Source organism: Scyliorhinus torazame, chromosome 20, assembly GCF_047496885.1.
Source record: "Scyliorhinus torazame isolate Kashiwa2021f chromosome 20, sScyTor2.1, whole genome shotgun sequence".
NCBI classification, from domain to species: Eukaryota; Metazoa; Chordata; class Chondrichthyes; order Carcharhiniformes; family Scyliorhinidae; genus Scyliorhinus; species Scyliorhinus torazame.
This window is the reverse complement of record NC_092726.1, coordinates 13,625,073-13,649,654: the sequence shown is the minus strand read 5'-3', so window position 1 is coordinate 13,649,654 and position 24,582 is coordinate 13,625,073. Positions and strand designations below refer to the sequence as shown.

Sequence of the window (24,582 nt, the reverse complement as noted above, 5' to 3'; positions counted from 1 at the left end):
ATCAACAGGGCAGTCTATTTACCAGCTCCTGAAGAAGTCTGACAAACCACACAGATGACTTTCAAGAACAGCACCCTGTGTCAAATCTCTTCCAGTTTGTGCTACCGAGCAGGGGTACTGCCCTCCATGACACAGGTAAGACAGGATTTTCCAAGCCCACTGAAGTAGGGTTGCCATTGGTCGCCAGTGGGACCTTCCGGGGGTCACCTGTGGTGGCACTGGAAGATCCCACTGGCAGGAATGGCTGGAAAAGTCATCCATAGTGTGGGACAGCTAAATGTTCCAACAGGAACAGGAAAACCTGACTTTTTGCAGTGACTCTTCCTGTCACTCTTTGCTATTATTGCCAATGATTTCCTGGGGAGCCACTGTGCCAGGGGACAATATCTTCTCATCAAAGAGGTTTATTGTAAGCATCCCAGTCTGTTAATGGGAATTCCCAATTGTGAAAATGGATGTTATTTTTTAAAAATAGTTTTTGGGGAATATTGTGTTATTCTGTAAAGAAGAATGTGTGTCTGTGGGTGTGGATATGATTTAATTAAGCTGGGGATAGCTTAATTGGAGTCAGCTTTTCTGAAGATTTGAGAGATGAAAATGAGTAGAGTGCTAAATGCATGCATTTCTAATAAAACTACGGTCAAGTATTTTTCTAAATACATCAGTGTTAAAAATTTCAATTAGGTACCTGCTTTTTTTTCAGCTGTTAAATTTCAAAGGGCATTGAAAGGCTTTTCCAAATTGTAACAGGTTCATCAGTAAACAAAAGATGGTTATTAAATTATATTTGACCCAAAAGTGGGGGCATAGGAAATCATGAAATATTTTTATGTATTGGAAAAGTTAAATTCGAAGAAATGCTGAGGACAACTGAATCATAGATGAAAGCGAGAAACAATATTTAAGGAGAGATTTTGAGAGGAATTGTTGTTGGCTGTATGGGGAAGATCTCCAGAGGAAATCAGCTCTGGGCTGGGAGGAGGTGGAGTTTGAATCAGTCATCCAGTCAAGCCAGAAATGTCTGTGAAAAGTAGTCTTGTGTCTGAAGATTTCTTGGATTTCCACAGCAGAATGAAAGTGAGTTTGATTGGTTATGTGACATGTCTTTATTAAAGTGCCAGCAGCTTTGCCTTGGGGAATATTTTCATAGTTAAACATCTATCAGGGAGTATTGCCAGTTTACCTGTGGGTCTGACCAATTCGGGAATCTTTTGGGGGGAATGTTTTGTAAGACCAATTTTAACTGCAATCTTGTGTGTTTAAGTTTTCTTTTCTTCTAGTATTACTGGACTTCTTGCTGCTGATATTAGTATGATTCCTTCCGAATACAAAAAAAAGGGAAGCCAAGTTTCCCTCTGGGATTTGGTTTGCTCAGCAATTAACATCTGCTGTGGTCATAACACAATGTAATGATGTACAATACATCCCTGCTTCATGTATAGTGTATGGCCAGTTAGCTAATCTCAAATAGAGCAGCAGTTGAGTTTCCTTCAATTGATCTCAGCATCCTTTGACTAGGGAGCCAGCTCTGAGTTACTATCACGTGAATGCCTTGCTGAGAAAATTATGCATGTCATGAAAGGACTAGATGGAGCTTGCGATCCCACTTGATGGTCAAATAACCTTGCACTGCTCACACTACTTGGATTGCCATGTGCTTTAGCACACTGGGCTAAATCGCTGGCTTTTAAAGCAGACTAAGCAGGCTAGCAGCACGGTTCAATTCCTGTACCAGCCTCCCCGAACAGGCGCCGGAATGTGGCGACTAGGGGCTTTACACAGTAACTTCATTGAAGCCTACTTGTGACAATTAGCGATTTTCATTTCATTTCATTTCATTCATTCATTTTCATTTCATGTCATTTCATTTCTCACAGCTTTCAGCAGTGGAGGACGGAAAAGTGATATGTTAGAAATGTTGCACTTCTAACCTCTTTGTATTTATTGCCCATCCCTAACTGCCCTTGAGGAGGCCAGTTAAGAGTCAACCACATCGCTGTGAGTCTGGAATCACATGTAGGCCAGACCAGGTAAGTATGGCAGATTTCCTTCCCTAAAGGACATTACTGAACCAGATGGGTTTTTACGACAATCGACAATGTTTTCATGGTCATCTGTAATGTCTGTTATGTTTGCATCAAAATGTAACGTAACATAAGCGGGTTAAACATATTGATTCTGAGTACTAATTCAATCTGCATTTGAGTGTAAACATAAGTTGTACAAACCTTTGCTAGTCTTTCTGGATCACCTGGGTGCCTTGGAATGACCTTCTGCAGCCTCTGGAATCCATAATCTATTGTGGGCTCATTTAGAGCTGTTGAATCAAGTAAGAAATTAAACATTTTAATTCCTGCAAAGTTGAACGTTAATATTCACTGTGCATCAGAGCATAAAGCTCAATAATTATTGTTTATAATTGGGAATAATGAAGTGTAGGAGGACATCATTGAAAAAAGTCAGAAATTAGTTGGTTAATCAAGGAATAGTGCTTGGTACTAGTTAGGGGTTGTCTTAACTTCAGTGATCATGTTGGTGTGGCGGTGGAAGATAAAGTGGTATATTAAACCTTTAGAAAGTCCAGAGAGGAAAGTTCAGAGTTGAGGTATAATTAAGGCACTTATTCAGTGCATCATTTGACACAGCAAAAGAACTTTGCAGTGTATTACACTGGAAAGTCCAAAGATGTGCAGATTAGGTGGATTGGCCTTGCTAAATTGCTCCTCAATGTACAAAGGTGTGCAGGTTAGGTGGGGTTACAGAGATGGGGCGGGGGAGTGGGCCCAGCTCGGGTGCCCTTTCAGAAGTTCGGTGCAGACTTGATGGGCCGAATGGCCTTCTTCTGCACTGTAAGGGATCTATGGAACAAGACCATGACCCTCCCTAGCCAAAGCTAAGAGTGCTCTATATGGTGGAAAGGATAACAGCTCAAAAACTGTGATGTACCTGAACATGGAGAAAGCTACGGGGTGGTTGTACCAAGCCTTCATCAGAATGACATTGAGTGATTAATGGACACATTTATATCTCCTAACTCAGAAATACTGTTTATTAGAACAAACATGGGACTGGAAGAGGAACGTCCCAGATTCTTGAGATGAAAGCCTTTGAGTTTTATTGGCTGTGAGGGCCTGATATGAAACAAATTTGGGCAGTGTTAGACTAATTCCTCTTGAGGACAGACCCACAGCTCAAAGCTGCACCGAATTTGATAACAAATGGCAATCTTATTCAGAAAACCCACACTATGGTTAGGAAGTTTCATACTGCTGTAGTCAGTGGTGCGTGTCCTTCCAAGTTTGGCATTAATGGGCCAGTCCACAAACAGGCTGATAAATTACTTCCATGTATTGCGGAAGTCTTCTTCCAATCCTCCAATGGTAGAATTTTATCTTTTCCAGTTTGAGGAATTCTGCTGAGCCAGACAGCCAGTCTGCTGCCTTGGTTGGCACTGTGATTTCCAGCCGAGCAGGAGTTTCCGCCGGGTGATCAGAGAGTCGAAGACTCGGGCGTCTGCCCCTCCAGCCGTAAAGAGCTCTAGCTGTTCCGACACCCAAAAGACCGCCACGAGCGGGCGTGGCTGCACCCTCACCTCCACAACCTTGGACATGGCCTTGGAAAAGGTGGTCCAGTACCAGACAAGTCTGAGACAGGACCAGAACATTCAGGTGTGGTTGGCCAGGCATCCCTGGCACTGTTCACATTTGACCTCCACCGCCGGGAAGAACCCGCTCATGCGTGTTCTGGTCAAGTGTCCCCTGTGCACTACCTTCAGCTGCGTTAGGCTCAGCCCTGCACATGAGGTGGAGTTCGCCCTATTTGGTGATTCGATCCAGAGTCCTCCCCCTATCTTCATGCCCAGCTCCTCCTCCCACTTTTCATCTCGTCAAACAGGGCCCTTACCTCTTCTAGCAGGTGTCCGTACATGTCAGCACAGTTACCGTCCCCTAGTTTGTCCGATGTTAGAAGTCTGTCCAGTGGGGTGTGTCCGGGTAGCTGGGGGAACATTGTGGTCTTCTTGTGGACAAAGTTCCTTCGTTCCATGTACCAGAGCTCATTCCATTTCGGGAGCTGGAGCTTGTCATTAGTTCCCCCAGGGTCGCTACTCTGCTGTCCACATTAATGTCACCAACCGTCAGTACCCTTTGTCCTGTCTTCACTTTTTTTAAGGAGGTGTCTCTTGTTGCAGAGGTGAATTTATGGTATTGGCAGATGAGGGTCAGAGCGAACATTACACCCAGGTTGAAATGGGACCCAAGCTGATTCCAAGTCCTTAGCGTGGCCACCACTACCGGGCTTCTCAGGTACTTGGCTGGGGGAAATGGGAGTGGGGCTGTGGTCAATGCTCAGAGGGATGTCCCCATATAGGAGGTTTCCTCCGCAGGTCTCTCTTTACCTCTTCCACCAAACTCGATAGGTTCCACTTTAGGATCCGTGTCTAGTTTTTTTTTTTCTGAAGTCACGTCATCCCAGTTAGGCGGCGTATATGTTTACAAGAACCACCGGTGCCCCTTCCAGAGTACCGCTAACGATTAAGATATCATCGTGTTTGTTGCTGTAAAGTGCAACCTTTTCTGAAATAGTGGGCCACCCCTGTCGCCTTTGTGCTAATGCACACTTGGTACATCTGTCCTATCCAGCTGTTCCTTACCCTCAGTCGGTCCTTCTCTCTCAGGTGTGTCACTTGAAGCCCTGAGGCTTTTTAGATGGTCAAAGACTCTGGATCTTTTCACCGGGCCATTTCAGTCCCCATATGTTCCAGGTGATTATTCTGATGGGGTGGGTTTCTGCCCCCCCCCCCTCCCCCCCTCCTGTGGGGTCAGCCGTACTTAGCACATGGACGTGCCCCTGCATGCTGGGCATTTGTTTGTGGGCAATCCAAGATGGCCACCATTGTCTTCTTTGTTCCAGGCTTCCCCGTGTGCGACCTGTTACAACCAGCATTCTCCCCACCCCCTCTACCCTTCCCCCACTTAATCCCTGATCCCTGCCCCCTCGGGCCCATCTATCCCTTCTTCCCATGCCCCTATTTCCCCCCCCCCACCTCACTTACCCCCATTTTGCCCCTCACCAGCCCCCCTCTCCCGGCTTGCTGTTTTGCCACACCCCCCCCACCCCCCTTCTGGCTGCCGCTCCCTCCCTTTCGGATGTTGTGTGCCCACCACCCACCTTTACTCCCATGCACTAGCATTCTCATTAGTGTGGTGGCTCCCCACTGGGAGCAACTCCCTTTGCACTGGGCCCGTTTTGTCTTTCTCGCCCCACCCCCCTTTCTGTTGGGCACATTATTACGGCAGTTTTAAGGGACGTTTGCTTTAATATCTAACGTGAAAAATCTGCAAATACTTATTACATCCTAGAAATAATCTATGTTTAAAGTCCGGTGATGTTTCCTATTTATCCAATTGAACCCTATTGAGCATCAAAAGAGGACTTTCAGCCAAACACACATTAAAAGAGCAGTCTAATTAGTCCCTGTCCTTTCCCAGCGGCAGGCAATTTTTCCTCTTCAAGTATTTATCCAATCCCCCTTTGAAAATTATGATTGACTGTGCTGCACAACCTTTCAGGCAGAGCTTCAGACATGGCAGCTCCTTGAAGAAGAAAGGGGCAAAAATAGCAAAAGAATAAGGTTGTTTCCCCTGACTTGAGAATCTAAAAGCCAGAGGTCATTTTAAAATCTAAAGGGTATGAATGTGCAGCCTGTGAGTATATTCAAGGCTGAGCGATTGATACATTTTAGAGGAACAAGGGGTATAGGACTGGGTGTAAAATTGTTGAGTTTGTGAATTTTGCAGCCAGGAACTCAGTTCCTGACTCCTAAAGCCTTCCCATCATTTACAAAGCATAAGTCAGGAGTGTGATGGAATACTCTCCACTTGTCCAGATGTGTGCAACTCCAATATCACTCAAGAAGCTCAACACCATCTATAATTAAACAGCCTGTTTGATTGGCACCCCATCTATGATCTGAAACATTTCTGTCCTCCACAACTGGTGCACAATGGCAGCAGTGTGTACCATCTGCAAGATGCACTTCAGTAACTCACCAAGGCTACTTTCAACAGCATCTTTTAAACCCATGACCTGTACCATCTAGAAGTACAAAGGCAGAAGGTACAAGAAAACACCACTTCCTGCAAGTTCCCCTCCAAGTTGTATACTATTCTGACTTGGAACTATATCACCGTTCCTTCACTGTAGCTCCGTCTAAATCCCTAACAGCACTGTCAGTGTACCTGTACCATGGGGACTTCGAAGAAAGGGGCTCAGCAACAGCTTCTGAAGGGCAATTAATGGGTAAGAAATGCTTTTCAGGACCCAACAACAGAGGGACCCAGAACACTGGGCGGCATTCTTTGACCCTGAGGCTAAGACTTGACGCTGTCTGAAACGCCGTCACGTTTCTCGACGGCGGCAACATGCCTCAGGATCAGCAATTCTGGCCTCGATCCCGGCGTCAACTGTGCATCGCGTGGTCCGCGCATGCGCAGTGGCACCGGCGCCAACGCGCGCATGTGCAGTGGCACCGGTGCCAAAGCATGCCTGCGCAGTGGCTCTCTTCTATGCGCCAGCCCCGATGCAACATGGCGTAGGGCTAAAGGGGCCCGCGCGGAAGAAAGGAGGCCCCCAGCCCGATAGGCAGGCCCGCCGATCGCTGGGCCCCGATCGCGGGCTTGGCCCCAATGGAGGCCCCCCCACCCACAGGCCGCCCCCGGACCCTTCCAGGCCGAGATCCCACTGGCTGAGAGTAGATTAGAAGAGCGCCGGCAGGACTCGGGTTTTTTGTAACGGCCGCTCGGCCCGTCCCGGGGCGAGAATCAGCGGGGGGGGCCACATAGAGGCCGGCCTGCCGATCGGTGTGCCCCGATCGCGACCTAGCCACAACGGAGGCCCCCCCCCCCCCCCGCACTCCCCCTGGGGTCGATCCCCTCCTCCAACCCCACAGGCCGCCCCCGGACCCTTCCACGCTGAGAATGGATTAGAACGGCTCCGGCGGACCTCAGGTTTTTTGTGACGGCCGCTCGGCCCAACCCGGGCCGAGAATCGTCGGGGGGGGGCTGCATAGAGCAGTCCCCGACCGGCGCCAACCACGCCAGTGCCAACGGCGCCGATTCTCTGCTCTGCGGAGAATCGCGTCCCGGCATCGGGGTGGCATGGCGCGATTCAAGCCGGTCGCGGGGATTCTCCGGCCCGACCCCGGGCTGAGAGAATCCCATCCACTGTGTGGATTGGAAACTTACATCAGAGGCAGTGCAAGGCACAGGTTCCCTTCCCAGTGACATTCCAATGAGCTCATTAGGAAATGGAAGCACACCACAAGTAGAAACTGAGGAAATACCATCCATCACTCAAGCTTTACTGTTCCAAGTGTGGTGATATGCATCATTGTATATACACAAGGGATGAGTGTAAATACACTACAACTAAGTAACCACTAGAGGGAGCACCAGAGATGTCATGACATGCAGACATACAGCCAATGGGTCATTGCAACAGGACTCAACCAATGGGTAATCAGGACACCCAGAGGTGGCATTACCACAAGGGGGCACTTCAAAACCATATAAAAGGACATGCTCTGCCTCTTTCCACAGACAGACATCTAGAGAGTACATCAGGGTTGATCAACAGCATCACACCCAAGCACGTGGCTTAGAGCAGGCTGGTAAAGATAGACTGAGTCACTACAGCTAGATTAGCAGAGAGTCAAACTCATTTAAGAACTGTGTTAATAGTTCAATAAACACGTTGAACTCATTTCATAGTCTGGATCTTCCTTTGTCAAAGCATACACCAAGGAAGCAGCTTATGCTACACGAAGCAGCATAGCTCAACATGATACCAGGTGTGCCTGTTCAATCTATTTAGTTCAACTCAGCAACATCTGTGACAACCAGCAACTGAACCCAGGCATGGTGGTCGAGATTCCGGTTCCTAATCCACTCAGGTACCATGGCAATCTCAATGCCAACTGGCGTGCATTCAAGCAACGATTTCAGCTTTACATTGAAGCATCCGACCTAAATGGCGTGGCCGATGCTGAGAAGATTGCTCTTCTACTCACCATTGCGGGTGAACATGCAACAGAGATCTTCCGCTCCTTTAAATACTCCAAAGGGCAGGACAGAATGCAATTCCAGACAGTCCTGGACAAATTTGAATGCTACTGCGAGGTAAACACAAAAGAAATCGGTACAACTGGCGCCAATATTCACCACGAGGCAGAGGTAGTTTGCAACAGAAGCAAACGGCAATTTTGATTGGCAGCCATCTTGTGCGTATTCAGCCATCCCAGTCCGCATATGCGCAGTTCCCGGGAAGACGCAAACCAGCAAAACAGTGTTTTGCGCATGCGCGAGAAGCCGCGCATGCGCAGTTGCGAAAAGAGCGCACAGTAAAGGAAAAGCAATTTGCGCATGCACAATCCATTCCTACGCTTTACGTCACAAGCGTCATGACATCAGAGGTCCCGGACCACGCCCAGTTAAAGGGGAAATATCCGAAAATTAAAAAGAAGAGTATTAAAGCCGCAAAACACCATTCTTTCACCTCGAAAGGTAGAATAATGCCTGAACTTCTACCAGTAGTTGAAATCAACCTCCGCAGAACCCTACAACAAGCAGTTAGCACTGCCCAAAGAGATGATTTGGTCCTTGAAGACTACTACTCAGACGATGATTTCTTCCTTGGACACAGAGAGCGTAATGACAATACCGAAACACAAGAAGATAACTGGTTTATCGAAGAATACTACTCAGACATGGCTGGGTTATTCGGATATGATGATCATACAAGCATCAGCGCCACAGTTGAAAAGCTCAAAACGACTCTACTCATGGTAGATGAATCCAATAGCATGATGCCATGGCAGATAGTCGATACATTGGATGACAGCAACCTGTCAAATACCCATGAAGAAGACGAAGCCCACAGAGAGCGGCCTGATGCCACACAAAAAGTGGTCCACGCACCACGAAGAGTCCCTGCCTCCACACACAGGGTGGTCCACGCACCACGAAAAGTCCCTGATTCCACACAGAGGGTGGTCCATGCACCACGAAGAGTCCCCGACTCCACACAGAGAGCGATGAAAGACTCCACAGCGAGACCACTGCACGACTCCGTTGAGAGCGCACAGATCGACTTCACAGCGAGATCACTGCACGACTCCACACAGGGAACGATGCCAGACACCACAGTGAGAGCGATATAAGCCTCCACAGCGAGCTCGTTGACAGATTCCACAATGGAAGCAACGCAAGACCCCACAGCGCAGTCCAGGCATGAACAAGACCATGAAGGTCTATCATCCTTATCTGAGCAACCAGCAGCAGACTATGACAGTCTACCACGCTCACATGAACAACAAAAAGACTATGACAGTCTACCCAGCTTATTTGAGCCACCAGAACAAGACTATGAAAGTCTACCCAGCTCATTCAACCAACAAGAAGGCACTGACGGTCTCCCCACTTTATGTGAGACAAGTGACAAAGGCATCACAATTCCCATACAAGATGTGCAACATCACAGCGAGACTGACAGATCTCAGCTCTTATGCACAGAGGCACTCGACAATCCAAGTGAAACTACTCATGAGTCTAGTGCGACCACGTCAATTGAAACCTCATCCACTCGAGCCTCTCCAAAAGAAAATGAAACCTTGAACATTTTGACTCCAGACGAGGAGCATCAAGAAACCAAAGATGATTCAGGTGAACCAGAACGGACTCCAGACGGGGAGCATCAACAAGCCAAAGATGATTCAAGTGAACCGGACATGACTCCAGACGGTGAGCACCGAGGAATCAAAGACGAAACGCTCAATGAAATAGCAGATGCCACAAAGGACACTGACACAAGTAACTTTGTGAAGGAGTCGAATTCTCCACTCGGAATGGTCATTGAGCACAACAAACGCAACAACAAAACCTACAAAAACAACAACACAGACAACAACAAGCGTACCAAAGGCACCAACGTCAACAACAAGCACGACAAAACCAACAACACTGGAACAACGACTGGTATGACATGGTACAACTCTGCAAATGCAGGGCACTGTGACAGCACAAGATAATGGCAAGTGTGCAGACATACCATGGCATGATAACGCATCTTACAAATTTGTGTTTGCTACAAATAAGCAGACTTTCAAGGCAGCTGACCTACGGCATCAATACTGCACACACAGACACCAGTCCAGGTCTGACAGGAAAGATGACATCAAGATTCGCTACCACAAGCATCGAAAAAAAAAAGAGTCCAAATCAGACAACGAAGTGATTTGACCATTTGAACACCTCCTGATGACTTCTTGGTTCCTTAAGCACAGGAACACTGATTGCGTTCACAAGGAAATGACAATATCAACATCAACACTTCAATAACAAAACAAGAAAGCCACTCAACCGTATAAATTCATGAAGTTTAGACTCAAATATTATTTGGTATTGTATAATCATTACTGTCATCATGACTTCTACATGTCATCACTTATCTATCTATTTTGTTCAATTTTCTTTAACCCAGTCCAGAAAATATATAACACGAACAAGGGGGGAATGTGGTGATATGCATCACTGTATATACACAAGGGATTAATGTAAATACACTACAACTAAGTAACCACTAGAGGGAGTACCAGAGATGTCATGGCATGCAGACATACAGCCAATGAGTCATTACAACAGGACACAACCAATGGGTAATCAGGACACCCAGAGATGGCATTACCACAAGGGGGCACTTCACAACCCATATAAAAGGACAGGGCACACATGCTCTGCCTCCTTTCACAGACAGACATCTAGAGAGTACATCAGGGTTGATCAACAGCATCACACCCAGCACGTGGCTTAGAGCAGGCTGGTAAAGGTAGACTGAGTTACTACAGCTAGATTAGCAGAGAGTCTAACTCATTTAAGAACTGTGTTAATAGTTCAATAAACACGTTGAACTCATTTCATAGTCTGGATCTTCCTTTGTCAAAGCATACATCAAGGAAGCAGCTTATGCTACACGAAGCAACACAACACAACACCAAGAACCTTACTCTTTGGGTGGGACTTTCCAGTCTCGTCACTCCCGGCTTTGTGATGGAACAAGGCCGTTGAATCTCTCGAGAGGCCTCTCACAAGACTTGCAACGTCTCACGAGATTAACCGAGTCTCGTGTGACGTCATGACCTGGATCTCGCCCTCGCTGAGCGAGGTCCAGATCAGCCTTTTTAAATAAGCCATGAAGCTCATTTAAATATGTCTGCGCCGGATTCGCATGGCACCTGGGAACTAATGGCCTCCCCAGTGTTTGATAAGGTTCCCCACGGTAGGCTATTGCAGAAAATACGGAGGCATGGGATTCAGGGTGATTCAGCAGTTTGGATCAGAAATTGGCTAGCTGGAAGAAGACAGAGGGTGGTGATTGATGGGAAATGTTCAGCCTGGAGTCCAGTTACTAGTGGTGTACCACAAGGATCTGTTTTGGGGCCACTGCTGTTTGTCATTTTTATAAATGACCTGGAGGAGGACGTAGAAGGATGGGTGAGTAAATTTGCAGATGACACTAAAGTCGGTGGAGTTGTGGACAGTGCGGAAGGATGTTACAAGTTACAGAGGGACATAGATAAGCTTCAGAGCTGGGCTGAGAGGTGGCAAATGGAGTTTAATGCAGAAAAGTGTGAGGTGATTCATTTTGGAAGGAATAACAGGAAGACAGAGTACTGGGCTAATGAAATTAAAAAATGAAAATCGCTTAATGTCACAAGTAGGCTTCAAATGAAGTTACTGTGAAAAGCCCCTAGTCGCCACATTCCGGCGCCTGTTCGGGGAGGCTGGTACGGGAATGGTAAGATTCTTGGTTGTGTGGATGAGCAGAGAGATCTCGGTGTCCATGTACATAGATCCCTGAAAGTTGCAACCCAGGTTGAGAGGGTTGTTAAGAAGGCGTACGGTGTGTTAGCTTTTATTGGTAGAGGGATTGAGTTTCGGAGCCATGAGGTCATGTTGCAGCTGTACAAAACTCTGGTGCGGCCGCATTTGGAGTATTGCGTGCAATTCTGGTCGCCGCATTATAGGAAGGATGTGGAAGCATTGGAAAGGGTGCAGAGGAGATTTACCAGAATGATGCCTGGTATGGAGGGAAGATCTTATGAGGGAAGGCTGAGGGACTTGAGGCTGTTTTCGTTAGAGAGAAGAAGGTTAAGAGGTGACTTAATTGAGGCATACAAGATGATCAGAGGATTAGATAGGGTTGACAGTGAGAGCCTTTTTCCTTGGATGGTGATGTCTAACACGAGGGGACATAGCTTTAAATTGAGGGGAGATAGATATAGGACAGATGTCAGAGGTAGGTTCTTTACTCAGAGAGTAGTAAGGGCGTGGAATGCCCTGCCTGCAACAGTAGTGGACTCGTCAACACTAAGGGCATTCAAATGGTCATTAGATAGACATATGGACGACAAGGGAATAGTGTCGATGGGCTTTAGAGTGGTTTCACAGGTCGGCGCAACATCGAGGGCCGAAGGGCCTGTACTGCGCTGTTATGTTCTATGTTCCAGCAAGGCCTCAACCAGGTGCCATTTAGGCCACACAAATATGCACCAGACATAACGGCACCTGGGGAGTCTCCCAGGCCATTGGAGACCCCCGTGTGGTCTGGGACAGGGCAAAGTGATACCCTGGCACCTGAGCACCGGTGGCCTGGCACCTTGGCACTGCCATCCAAGCACCCTTGGCATTGCCACCCTGGCACTGCCTGGGTGGCACTGCCAGAGTGTCAGGCCGGCAATGCCAAGGTGCCCGGTGCCAGGTTGCCCGTGACAGGCTTCGGGCCCAGGGACCTTGCTCTTAAGAGGTGGGATAAGGGAACCGGAGGTCTTGAGGACCCCGGAAGAGCTGAGTTGGGGGAAGGGAGCCTGGTGGGGTTGAAGGCCGAGGTGGGGTTGAAAGAGCGGGGGATCGAAAGATCGAAGACTGGAAAATCCCAGCCAAAGAGTAGGTTCTTGAGTGGGAGTGCTCTTTTGGAGGGTCGCTGCAGACTCGATGGGCTGAATAGCCTTCTTCTGCACAGGAGGGATTCTATGATTCTATGATATGGGCCAAATGCAGGCAAATGGGGTTAGCTTAGATGGTCTTTTTGGTTTGCATGGATCAGTTTGGGCCGAAGGGCCTGTCTCCTTGCCGTAGATTCTGTGATTCGATGAACAATCGGAGCTGATACAAATGATACAGGAAATTACACTTGCCTTTTCAGTGTCTTAAGAATACTGTTGATTTACCGAGAACTGTTCATAACATACACAGCTTGACTGGCTATTACTCAAAAGATATAAACACCCAAATCATGTAACTTTAACAGTCATTAAAAAGCATGGTGTATTTGCAAAGAGATAAATTTTCAAAACTCCAAATCCAATTGGACCATTCATGACAGAATCACAAATCAACCTCAAGCCCTTTTGATCTAAATTAACAGCATTACTTAGTCGCAACATCCTTTCCTCCGAATTGGAAGCTCGTGGCCCACTGCAGGGCTTGAAGACAGAATCTCGGCTGACCCTTCAGTCAACAAGTGCCAACTATCAGTGGACAGATGAACTGAGGGCCTATCCTATCATGCAGTCATAAAATATCCCATTACACTGTACAAAGAAGAGCAAGAGCGTTCTATTGCAATCAGAGTATTATAGAATAACCGAGAAAGAGGCCATTTAGCCCATCATTCCTGTGGCAGAGCAACACACAATAACAGATGAGCTGTCATTTATCTAATTACTGTTTGTAGGGCACATATTGATTGTTACGTTTGTCAACATAGAAGCTAATGTTATGTGATATTTAAGATATCCCCTGGATGTGAAGAAAGGTGCAATATAAAATGCGAGACATTTGTGGGAATGTTTTCTGTTGCCCTCCTTTTTTAAACCTTCTGACTTTGCTATTTTCCTGCATGCTTTTGATTGATGCTCAATTCTCCCAAGACCACTAACTCTCCAATATGGAACTAGTTTCATGAGATGTTAAAGATATATTGTGAATTCAAGTTGTTGTTTGAATCATGGAATCATAAAATTTACAGTGCAGAAGGAGGCCATTCGGCCCATCGAGTCTGCACCGGACCTTGGAAAGAGCAACCCACTTAAGCCCAGGCCTCCACCTTATCCCCGTAACCCAGTAACCCCACCCAACATTTTGGACACTAAGGGCAATTTATCATGGCCAATCTACCTAACCTGCACATCTTTGGACTGCAAGAGGAAACCAGAGCACCCGGAGGAAACCCACGCAGACACGGGGAGAACATGCAGACTCCACACAGACAGTGACCCAAGCCGGGAATCTAACCTGGGACCCTGAGCAGTGAAGCAACTGTGCTAACCACTGTGCTACCGTGCTGCCCTTTTGAGTTTTTCTTTCTACAGTTTTCTATCCGATCCTGAAAGCACCAACTTTTGCTGGGGAATAGTTCCACGTATGACAACAGTTCTCTGGTTTTTCATCTCTGTTGCCTTTCATCATGTGTGACATTGAGTGAGTGAGTGATGGTAGGCTGTTAAACCAGGAGGGCAACATAACCAAGCCCAGTTCAGGTCATGTGACATTCTCACACTCTTTCAGCAGGAGTCACTGAACAGGAACAAGAGCATTTCCTCTTTCCAGCGTATTGTCATAAAACTCAACGCTGGATGAGATGAGTTAAATCAGCACAGATCTCGATTCGGAACCTGCCCATAGTGCCGCTATTAGCCCAGCCCCCAGGGCTGTCCTAGTTTTAGAATGATTCCAGCCTTTTGACAAATTATGAAAATCACTGATTCAATCTTCTCCCATTTTCTTCCACCATGGAAATTGAGAATTCCTGTAGTTATCAAAACACTGAAGGTTTCTGCACGTTGCAAAAAAGTTGCACCAACTTTAGGAAGAAGATGACTGAAAAGTCAAGTAAGGGAAGATTCTATTCATTAAGAGCTTGCTAACAATTTCCAACAATTCTCTAGGTGGTGATTTTAATGTTACTGAGAAATATATCCTTGCAAGTAATTTAATAATTCACCAGTGGGAGGAAATGCCAGTGGCAATTACATCATCAGAGAATGTTCATCATCCTGTTTGGGATACTTGCCGGAGAGCTTGCGGTGATAAAAGACTCCCTAGAGCACAAGCATGTGGTGCTGGAGGTGAAGGGAGTGGGGGGAGGGTTTAGTGCTGTTCTGCTCCTCGGGTCCATTGTCCTAATAAATTACTGCTTCCACAACATACAGCTCGCAGATGGAGCTCAGCGATGCAATTGCAGCTATGCATCCAGTGGGAAATTAGAGAGCTGGAATGGGTAACCATATTTAACCCCTTCTGAGACCCAGGGTGGACCCAAGGCTAGCTGTGGAATGTATGGAGAGTCAGAGAACTTTTTCTTAGCCCTGCTTCTCCCCACCAGCGCCCAAAAAGGAAAGATGAAGAAACTGTTTCTCAGCAATCTGATAGGATTAATTGATTCTGGGTACTTAAGCATTTCAGTCCTTAGTATGCTCAAAGCGGCTTTTATGTTTTCTCACTTCGGTCATATTTCTCCTTTATTTTCTGCCCTCCTCAACTGAAGATGCTGACTCACAGAAGTGGCTGTGTGTGAGCTTGTGAATGTCAGGAAGCTTGTGGATCTGCTCAGGATATAATTGCCCTAATTTTTGCCCTCCTCTGACCTTCGAACATGTCAACTTTCCAATGGGTATGTCATCAGGGGACCAGGCATTTAAATCATAGCCTCAGCTCCACAACTGTGTCTTTTAAATTTTGGGGCACAAACGGAATCACAGGATATGGAGATCAGGTGAGAAGATAAAGATCAGCCATGATCTTACTGAATGCCGGGGCAGACTCGACAGACTGTATTGCCTATTATTTCTTATGTTTTTATAATTGTGGTTGTGTTTGATCTGTGAATATTGGGAACTGAAATCCGATACTTCTCAGAAAGGCACGTGGAAATGTTGCCATGTGTTGACTGGGAGTAACTGGAAGAAAGAAGTGGCAGGCATTTACACAGCATATTGACAGGCCTCTCATGATGTTCCAAAGTGCTTCACATCCAGCAACTTGCATTGCCATAGCACCATCAATCGTCGTAAAACATCCCACAGCACTTCACAGAAGCATAAACAAACAAAACTGGACACCAAGCCACATAAGAGGGTTTTGAGACAGATGACCCAAGATTAGTCAAAGAGGTAGCTTTTAAAATGCAACTTAAAAGAGGAAAGAGAGATCGAAAGGTGGAGAGGTTCAGGAAAGGAATTTCAGATCTCAAGGCCTTGAAATAGAAGGCATGGTGCCTAATAGTGAAACAATTAAAATTGTGCGAGCTAAGATTAAAGGAAAGTTTTGTATGGCTGGAGGGGGCAAGGCCATAGGGAACTATGAATTTTGGAACTCATACCCTTGAATTTTGTTTCTCAAAATTCCTTAAGCTGCAGCGGAGAAAGCTGCGGTTGGGGCCGGCAGCTTCAACACCACTTTTCCCATCCACTGTCACACTGTAAATAAAGGGGAAATTCCGCCCATTAATTCTATTTCTCTCTCTACTCGACCTGCTGAGTTTTTCCTGCACTTTCTCTTTTTATTTCAGGAGCTAGTGTAAGTGAGCGAACACGTGCAGTGAAATATGTTCATTTTTTCGGCACAGGTTGCCTACAATCATTTTATGAAAAACAAAGTCTCAGTAACAATGAAGTGAATGACCATTTATCTTTGTTTTTGTTGGTTAAGAGAGGAAGATGAACCAGGATATGAGGTCAGCCCCTTCTGTTCTCCCAATAGCATCATAGGATCCTACTGAACCACAAGAACGGGCCTCAGTGTAAATATTCTCTGACAGAACGTTTTTGCACTGGAGCACCAGCATCGATTAGGTGCTCAAGTCTTTGAGTGGGGGTTGGACCCAAAGCTTTTGGACTTTGAGATTAGACTGTTGCCAACAGTGCCTTGCTGACAGATGACTTATTTTAAAAAATATATTTTTACCATAGCATACTTGGCTACGGACTAAGTGCTAGAAAATAGAATTGGAATAAATAGGTGCTCGATGGCCAGCGCAAACACAATGGGTCAACGAGCCTCTTTCTGTGCTATAAAACTCTATGGGCGAGACCTCCCGGCTGTTAATATAGGTGGGATCTATTTCCCAACAACGTAGGGTGGATTCAATGGGAAATCCCATTGACTACAGCGGCACCAGAGGATCCGCCACCGATTAATGTCAGGCTGACTCCCGCTGCCGAGAAACATGCCGCGGGGAGGCCAGAGGATCTCGCCCAATGACTCTTTGACAGTGTTGGGAAACTAGTAGCAGTTCACGCATTATTCTATACTGTCCGCAACAGTCCAGTCACTTCCCCATTAGGTCTTAGCTGATTACTTTCCTCTGTGCGAACAGCTCCTATGGTTGCTTTAAGAGATATTTACAGATATACTTCATATTTGCAAAGACTGAGGAAATCAATGGAATCAGTGTTTCTCTGTCAGAATGTGAAAGATCTGTCAGGGCCAGGGACTGGAAATTCACCAGTGGAACACAGGGGGCAGCATGGTGGCATAGTGGTTCGCAAAACTGCCTCACATTGCCAGGGACCTGGGTTCCATTCTGGCCTTGGGTGAGTGTCTGTGTGGAGGCTGCACGTTCTCCCAGTGTCTGCATGGGTTTCCTCCTACAGTCCAAAGGTGTGCAGGTTAGGGTTATAGGGATAGGGTAGGGAAGTGGGCTGAGGTACCATTCAGCCCATCTAGTGTGCATCGGCCCTTAGAAAGACCCTTCACCCTGTCTCCATCGCCCTACCTAACCTTTTTGGACACTCAGGGCAATTTAGCACGACCAATCCACCTAACCTGCACATTTTTTGGATTGTGGGAGGAAACCGGAACACCCGGATGAAACCCACGCAGACGTGGGGAGAACTTGCAGACTCCACACAGACGGTGACCCAAGCCGGGAATTGAACCTGGGACCTTAGAACTGTGAAGCTACATTGCTAACCACTGTGCTACCGTGCTGCCAGGTGCTCTTTCAGAGAGTCGGTGCAGACTCAATGGCCTGAATGGCCTCCTTCTGTACTGTAGCGATTCTATGAACTCAACTCAGAAGAAGATCATATATGCTGATTGTGAGCAGTGTGGAACTCTCTAAATGTTTATTGCATAGGTTGTTGGGTTAAAGGAAAGGGTGCTGTCAGATTGTAAACTTGTCTTTCAGTTGGATATAAAGGGCCCACAAGAAATGGGTTTGAATTCAGTTACCAGTGGGTGTGTAACCATAGCAAGAAGCTGCTTCAAATTTGGCAAATCTAATAGAGCAAAGAAAGTTGTTAGAATGGCAATGTTATAAAATAGGAATAATTTGAGCTTTGAGTTCAGCCACATTGTAAGCCAGAGGAAGCCTTGCTCTGCACCGCACCCAGGCAATAACTGGTTTCAGTATATCTGAAGGAAAAGTGGAGAGTGTTTATACTGTGTGTGACCTATGTTATATCTGGTATTTAACAGGGTAGAATTGAGGGAAAATAGAGAATAGAGACCTGATATGACTGTGCACCTCTGTTCCTCTGAGTCCATTTTGCTGTTTGTTTTGCTTGCTTTTCACCATTAGAGGTTGATCAATCAGTCACTGCACTTTGTCTTGTGGATTACTTTTCCCAAGCCACTTTCTTTCTGCGACCTTCCTTCAAATATTTTTGTGCGCATTTCTTTGTATTTGTGATCCCTTTCTAGATTTGAGCATCAGGCCATTAAATTCCTGCTTTTCTCTATGCTGGAAAATGTTCTGATCTCTTCTTTTACATGACAAGTGTATATGAATGAAAGTCGTTTTCTAGTATTTCTGAAAATAATTTGATGACTCCCAGAGTCTGTCCAGAGTAACTCAGTCTGATTCTATACCCTTTTCCCTAAATTTGATCTCAGCATTCACACTGATGTGATGGAATGTTGAAACGCTATTTAGTGTTTCAGCACAAAATCCTTCGTAAGATTGTAAAAGAGCCTTTTTGTTGCCAATCTTCAGATGTGTTGATTAATTTTGATATTTTCACTTAAGTTGTGTGAAATGACTGCCTATTAAACACTCATGGTATATGTGGATCATGTGAAGTGTGGAAATCTTGATATTTATTGCACAGTTTATTGTGCAGTTTCTTGGGTTAAAGGAAAGGGTGCAGTCAGGTGTGTAAACTTGCCAGGAGATGCCATGGAACAAAGTATATTTGTATTGGTAAACTCCCATGGCATACCAAAGGTTAAACTGTAAAAATCAATGGGTTCTGCACCTTTCATTGTGATATCCCCCTCATCAAATTAAATGGAAAGTGTATCTTGTCATATTTATATTACATTTTATTTAATAACTACAGGATGGCATGAAGTTAAATATTTGACAAGCTGATGTGTGCATTGGGGAATTGGACTGAGAGCAGCTCAGTGAATATAGTCAATACTATACTTAGCATTACTTAATCCTCCATAGGGAGTGTTAAGGTTTGCTTTAGGACTTTAATAATGCAAATTGCAACTGGAAGAAAGTCAACTAATCCATACACGATTGAGCCTGAGAAAGCCTCAGCATTATCCTGAGAATTGGACTAGTTCCCACAGCGATTGTTTCCATTGCTGCTCATTTTTCCTCTCACTTTCAGTCACTTGCTGTGTATATATATAAAAATGTATAATAAAGCTCCTCTGCTTTGGTTTCTTTTGCTGATACCTTGCGAGTTTTATGCTTTACCAGAGAGACCTAGCTGTTTTTAGGTCTCCATTCGCTCTCTTGCTGTTGCACTCATTCCACCTATGATTCATTCCCTGTGTTTGTTCCTCCATTTCTGCAACTCACTTTTCATTTGGTTTAATATCCAGTTTATTGCTAATATTGCTTTGAAAACATTCTGAGACAGTACAGTTAATACATAGGTTCTGGACATGGCTATTCCAATGCTCTTCTGCCTGAACTCTCATCTTGAAATCTCTGCAAACTTGAACACATCCAAAACTCTGCTGCTTGGATTCTAACCAGCACTAAGTCTAGTCAGTCTGTGGTTCTGTTGAGTATTTGGCACACCATAACATTCAAGGCTATGGGCCAAGTGCTGGTAAGTGGAATTAGGTGGGCAGGTCGGGGCCTTTCATGCCTCGGTGCAGACTCGATGGGCCAAAGGGTCTCTCCTGCACTGTAGGATTCTGTGAAGTCCCATCCATCCATCACGCCAAAGCTTGCTGACCTGCAGAGGATAATGCTTCCATTTAAAAATTCTCATCCTTGTTTGTAAATTTTCCTGTGACTTTGCTCCTCCCTATCTCTGCAAACCTTTGAAAGCTCTGCTCTCCTCCAATAATTCTATAGTTCCTTGTGCAACCTCGATTTTCATCACTCAAATGTCTTGAACTGGTTGGAAATTTTTCCAAAACCTCTTTAATGGTCTCGCATCTTTAAAGAAACTCTTTAACCTTCAAGCTTTTGGTCATCAGTCCCTATATCTCATTACATGATTTAATGTAAAAACTCCTGTCAAATCTCTTTCGAAGATTTACAACATTAAAAGTGCTATATAAGAGCAAGTTATTCTTCTTACCAATTTTCCCTGCAGCCAGAGGAACGGTAAAGCAATTTGGTACAGAAAAACAGAGTAATAGAGCCACAACTTTAGCCGCATGTCTTCTCACTATTATCAATAAAAGACATGTGTATACAAAGGCATTACCCATGTAAATCTGTTTTGAACTCTCCTTAAAAGCAAGTTGTATGACAAAAGCAAGGTGGTGCTTGTCCTCCAGAGGCAGTGAACCTTTCTTTCCAAGACTGGTACTTGATGCTGTTCCCTGCCATTTGCTCCAGTTGGAATAATGTATGTCTGTTTTTGGGCAAGTCTAGAGCAATTATGTTGTGATATTTTTCTAATCTCCTCGAGTGCAACTTTGTATATGTTGAATGGTGTTGAAAATAGTGCTGTGGATCCATTCATAATATAAAAAAGGTGAATTCAGAGCACCAGCCATTTTAACACATGATAAAATAATTCCCACTGTGACATAAAACACGTCTTGTTACCACAACACAAAAACAAAATACTGTGGACGCTAGGAATCTGAAATAAAAACAAGAAATACTGAGCAGGTCAGGCAACATCTGTGGAGAGCGAAACAGAGTTAATGGCCATAATTCTCCGTTGTGCTGCTATCGCATCCACCCCCATGGCTCCATTGGGAAATCCCATTGACAAGCAGAGGGAGTAGTGAATCCCACTGCCAGGGAATGGCACGCCACTGAGACACCGTGCTGCTCTAATGTTCCCACTTGTAGAGAAACCAAAACCCAATGGCACAGCCTCAGACTGAAGGAAACAGTGTTCAAAAACAGCTTCTTCCCTGCTGTTACCGCTGAATAGCCTTCTTATGTACTGAACTGATCTCTCTACGCATCTTCTCAACTGTTGTAGCACTGGATTCCGTATGCTTCATCCGATGTCTATGTATTTACACTGTGTATTTATTGTATGTCCTTTATTTTTCATGTATGGAACGATCTGCAGAACAATACTTTTCTCTGTACCTCAGTACACGTGACAATAAATCTAAATCTAACAACACTGTTAGATGGCTGCCAAAAGTCAGGTGACACAGATAAATGATTAAATCATGTCTGAACGTGTCCCTGCAAAGTTCTCAAATGCAAATGGCTTTTTTAGGTTCAAAGGGACAATCCTTATCAATTCAACGAAAGGAGCCTAACAATTACTGACAGCCAGAATCAGAGCTGTAAAGATGGAACATCAAATAAAATCTTTCAGTTAGCAACTCACAGCTGGTATGTTAATGGCTTACCAAACATTCTCCCATTGTGTATTAATCACCCTGGCTTCAGCCCATTATGACGACAATGGAAGATACTGAAAATAGCCATCATGTGACCAAAACTAGCTTCTGATAGCAAGTCCTTTATTATTCCAAGAACCAGTTCTGTGGAAGAGTCATTTAGACCCTGTTTCTCCCCACAGACGCTGTCAGATCTGCTGGATTTATCCAGCACTTTCTGTTTTTATACTAGAAACATGTCAGTCAGTTTGCACAGACCACCAGCTGCAAAAAATCAGGATCAGAAAGGCCTGAGATCCACACCTTTTTAAATCTAGATACTGCTACATTTAAAAGGTCTCCCAACCTGATTTATATTTCGAGTCCATCCGCAAAGAAATTTGATCCCCTGACAAGAAGAAACTACAAGTGATTAACTTCACGACCTGCTGAACATACATCTCTTCAGGGGAATCGTACAATAATGCCCGGTATATAACTATAGTTGTTGACCACCCCACCCCCCCGAAACTCCCCATTTGGAGTGATAATATTACCTTCAATAGGCCTGCAATGATGTTTCTTCCTACAACGAGCCCATCTTGCTCTCCAAAATTGCACTGATTATGAACAGTTAGGAAAATGGTCCAAGGATTTCAGTTTTCTCCCAACCATGTCCTGCTATTGCCATGTAATCAACTCCTCATTGGTGGAAAGTGAGTTAGTCTCAGTTGGCTACCCCAATGGTAAATGCCGTACACTTGGAGAGCCCACTGTCTCTGCATGGAAATGTGGATTTATGAATCTGCCATCGGGTTAAATGAGCCATTTTTATGGTATTTACAGGATCCTGCCCAATTCTTTTACAACAACTTAAAAGCCCAGTTACAATCTGTCAAGCTTCCAGCTTTATTTTTCCTCCCTTCCATTCAGAGTATTTTTTAACGTAAACTCCTTTGGAGTCTAACCTCAGCAGCTGGCACTTCCAGCAGCTGCATTTCCAAATGAAACAGTGGAAGGTGCAACTGGGAACCGACTGAGAAGTAAGATGTGGAGAACAACACAAGGTGATACCAGACATTGGGATAAAAATACTATTCAAGTGGCTTAGGTTTAGGAGCAGAATTAGGTATTCGACCCATTGAGTCTGGCTGATATGTTTCTCATCCCCATTCTTCTGCCTTCTCCCCATATCCCCTGATCCCCTTCTTAATTAAGTACCTATCTATCTCTGCCTTGAAGACACTCAGTGACCTGGCCTCCACAGACTTCTGTGGCAATGAGTTCCACAAATTCACCACCCTCTGGCTGAAGACATTCCTCCTCATCTCTGTTTTAAAGGGCCGTCCTTCAGTCTGAGGCTGTGCCATTGGGTTTCAGTTTCTCTACAAGTGGAAACATCCTCTCCATGTCCACACTATCTAGGCCTCTCTGTATTTTGTAAGTTTCAATTAGATATCCCCTCATCCTTCTAAACTCCACTGAGTACAGACCCAGAGTCCTCAACCACTCCTCAACATGACAAGTCCTTCATTACAGAGATCATTCTTGTGAACCTCCTCTGGACCCTCTCTGAGGCCAGCACATCCTTCCCTAGATACGGGGCCCAAAACTGCTCACAATACTCCAAATGGGGTCTGACCAAAGACCTTGGGCGAAATTCTCCCCCAACGGCGCGATGTCCGCCGACTGGCGCCAAACACGGCGCCAATCAGACGGGCATCGCGCCGGCCCAAAGGTGTGGAATGCCCCGCATCTTTGGCGGCCTAGCCCCAACATTGAGGGGCTAGGCCGACGCCGGAGGGATTTCCGCCCCGCCAGCTGGCGGAAATGGCGTTTGTTGCCCCGCCAGCTGGCGCGGAAATGCGGCGCATGCGCGGGAGCGTCAGCGGCCGCTGACAGTTTCCCGGCGCATGCGCGGGAGCGTCAGCGGCCGCTGTCAGTTTCCCGCGCATGCGCAGTGGGGAGAGTCTCTTCCGCCTCCACCATGGTGGAGGCCGTAGCGGAGGCGGAAGGGAAAGAGTGCCCCCACGGCACAGGCCCGCCCGCAGATCGGTGGGCCCCGATCGTGGGCCAGTCCACCGTGGGGGCACCCCCCGGGGTCAGATCGCCCCGCGCCCCCCCCCCCCAGGACCCCGGAGCCCGCCCACGTCGCCTGGTCCCGCCGGTAAATACCAGGTTTGATTTACGCCGGCGGGACAGGCAATTTCTGGGCGGGCCGGAGAATCCAGCGGGGGGTCCCGCCAACCGGCGTGGCCCGATTCCCGCCCCTGCCCAATCTCCGGTACCGGAGATTTCGGCGGGGGCGGGGGCGGGATTCACGGCGGCCTACGGCCATTCTCCGACCCGGCGGGGGGTCGGAGAATGACGCCCCTTATCCCTGGTCTTGTATTCTAGCCCTCACGACATGAATGCTAACATTGCATTTACCTTCTTAACTGCCAACTGAACCTGCATATTAACCGTAAGAAAATCCTGAACTCAGACTCCGAAGTCCCTTTTTGCTTCAAATTTCCCTAACCTCGTATATGACGACATCGCATTCACCTACGCTGAGCCTCACACCATAAACCATACTCCAGCACCAACTTCAACTCCTCCACTCACTGCCTGATTCCCCTCCCCAGACACTGCATTTTCCGACATAATCCTACCATAAACCTCCGACCTACTCCTCTCCTCCATCCTTGCCTGCGACTAAACCCTCTCCGGCAACAAGGATCGCTTCACCACTGGGAATGTCAGAAACACCTTT

The 24,582-nt window shown here is 46.1% G+C and overlaps 1 protein-coding gene across 9 annotated transcripts in view; it reads right to left on the bottom strand.

Annotated features, from left to right (window-relative positions):
• The window catches only part of LOC140396875 (transcription factor COE2), a 341,293-nt gene that overhangs the window by 53,042 nt on the left and 263,669 nt on the right, over positions 1-24,582 (bottom strand). For all 9 annotated transcript variants that reach the window (XM_072485679.1, XM_072485681.1, XM_072485680.1 and 6 more), the window contains one exon: positions 2,229-2,317. In XM_072485679.1, coding sequence (XP_072341780.1) covers positions 2,229-2,317 — 89 coding nt within the window. The remainder of the gene's footprint in view (positions 1-2,228; positions 2,318-24,582) is intronic.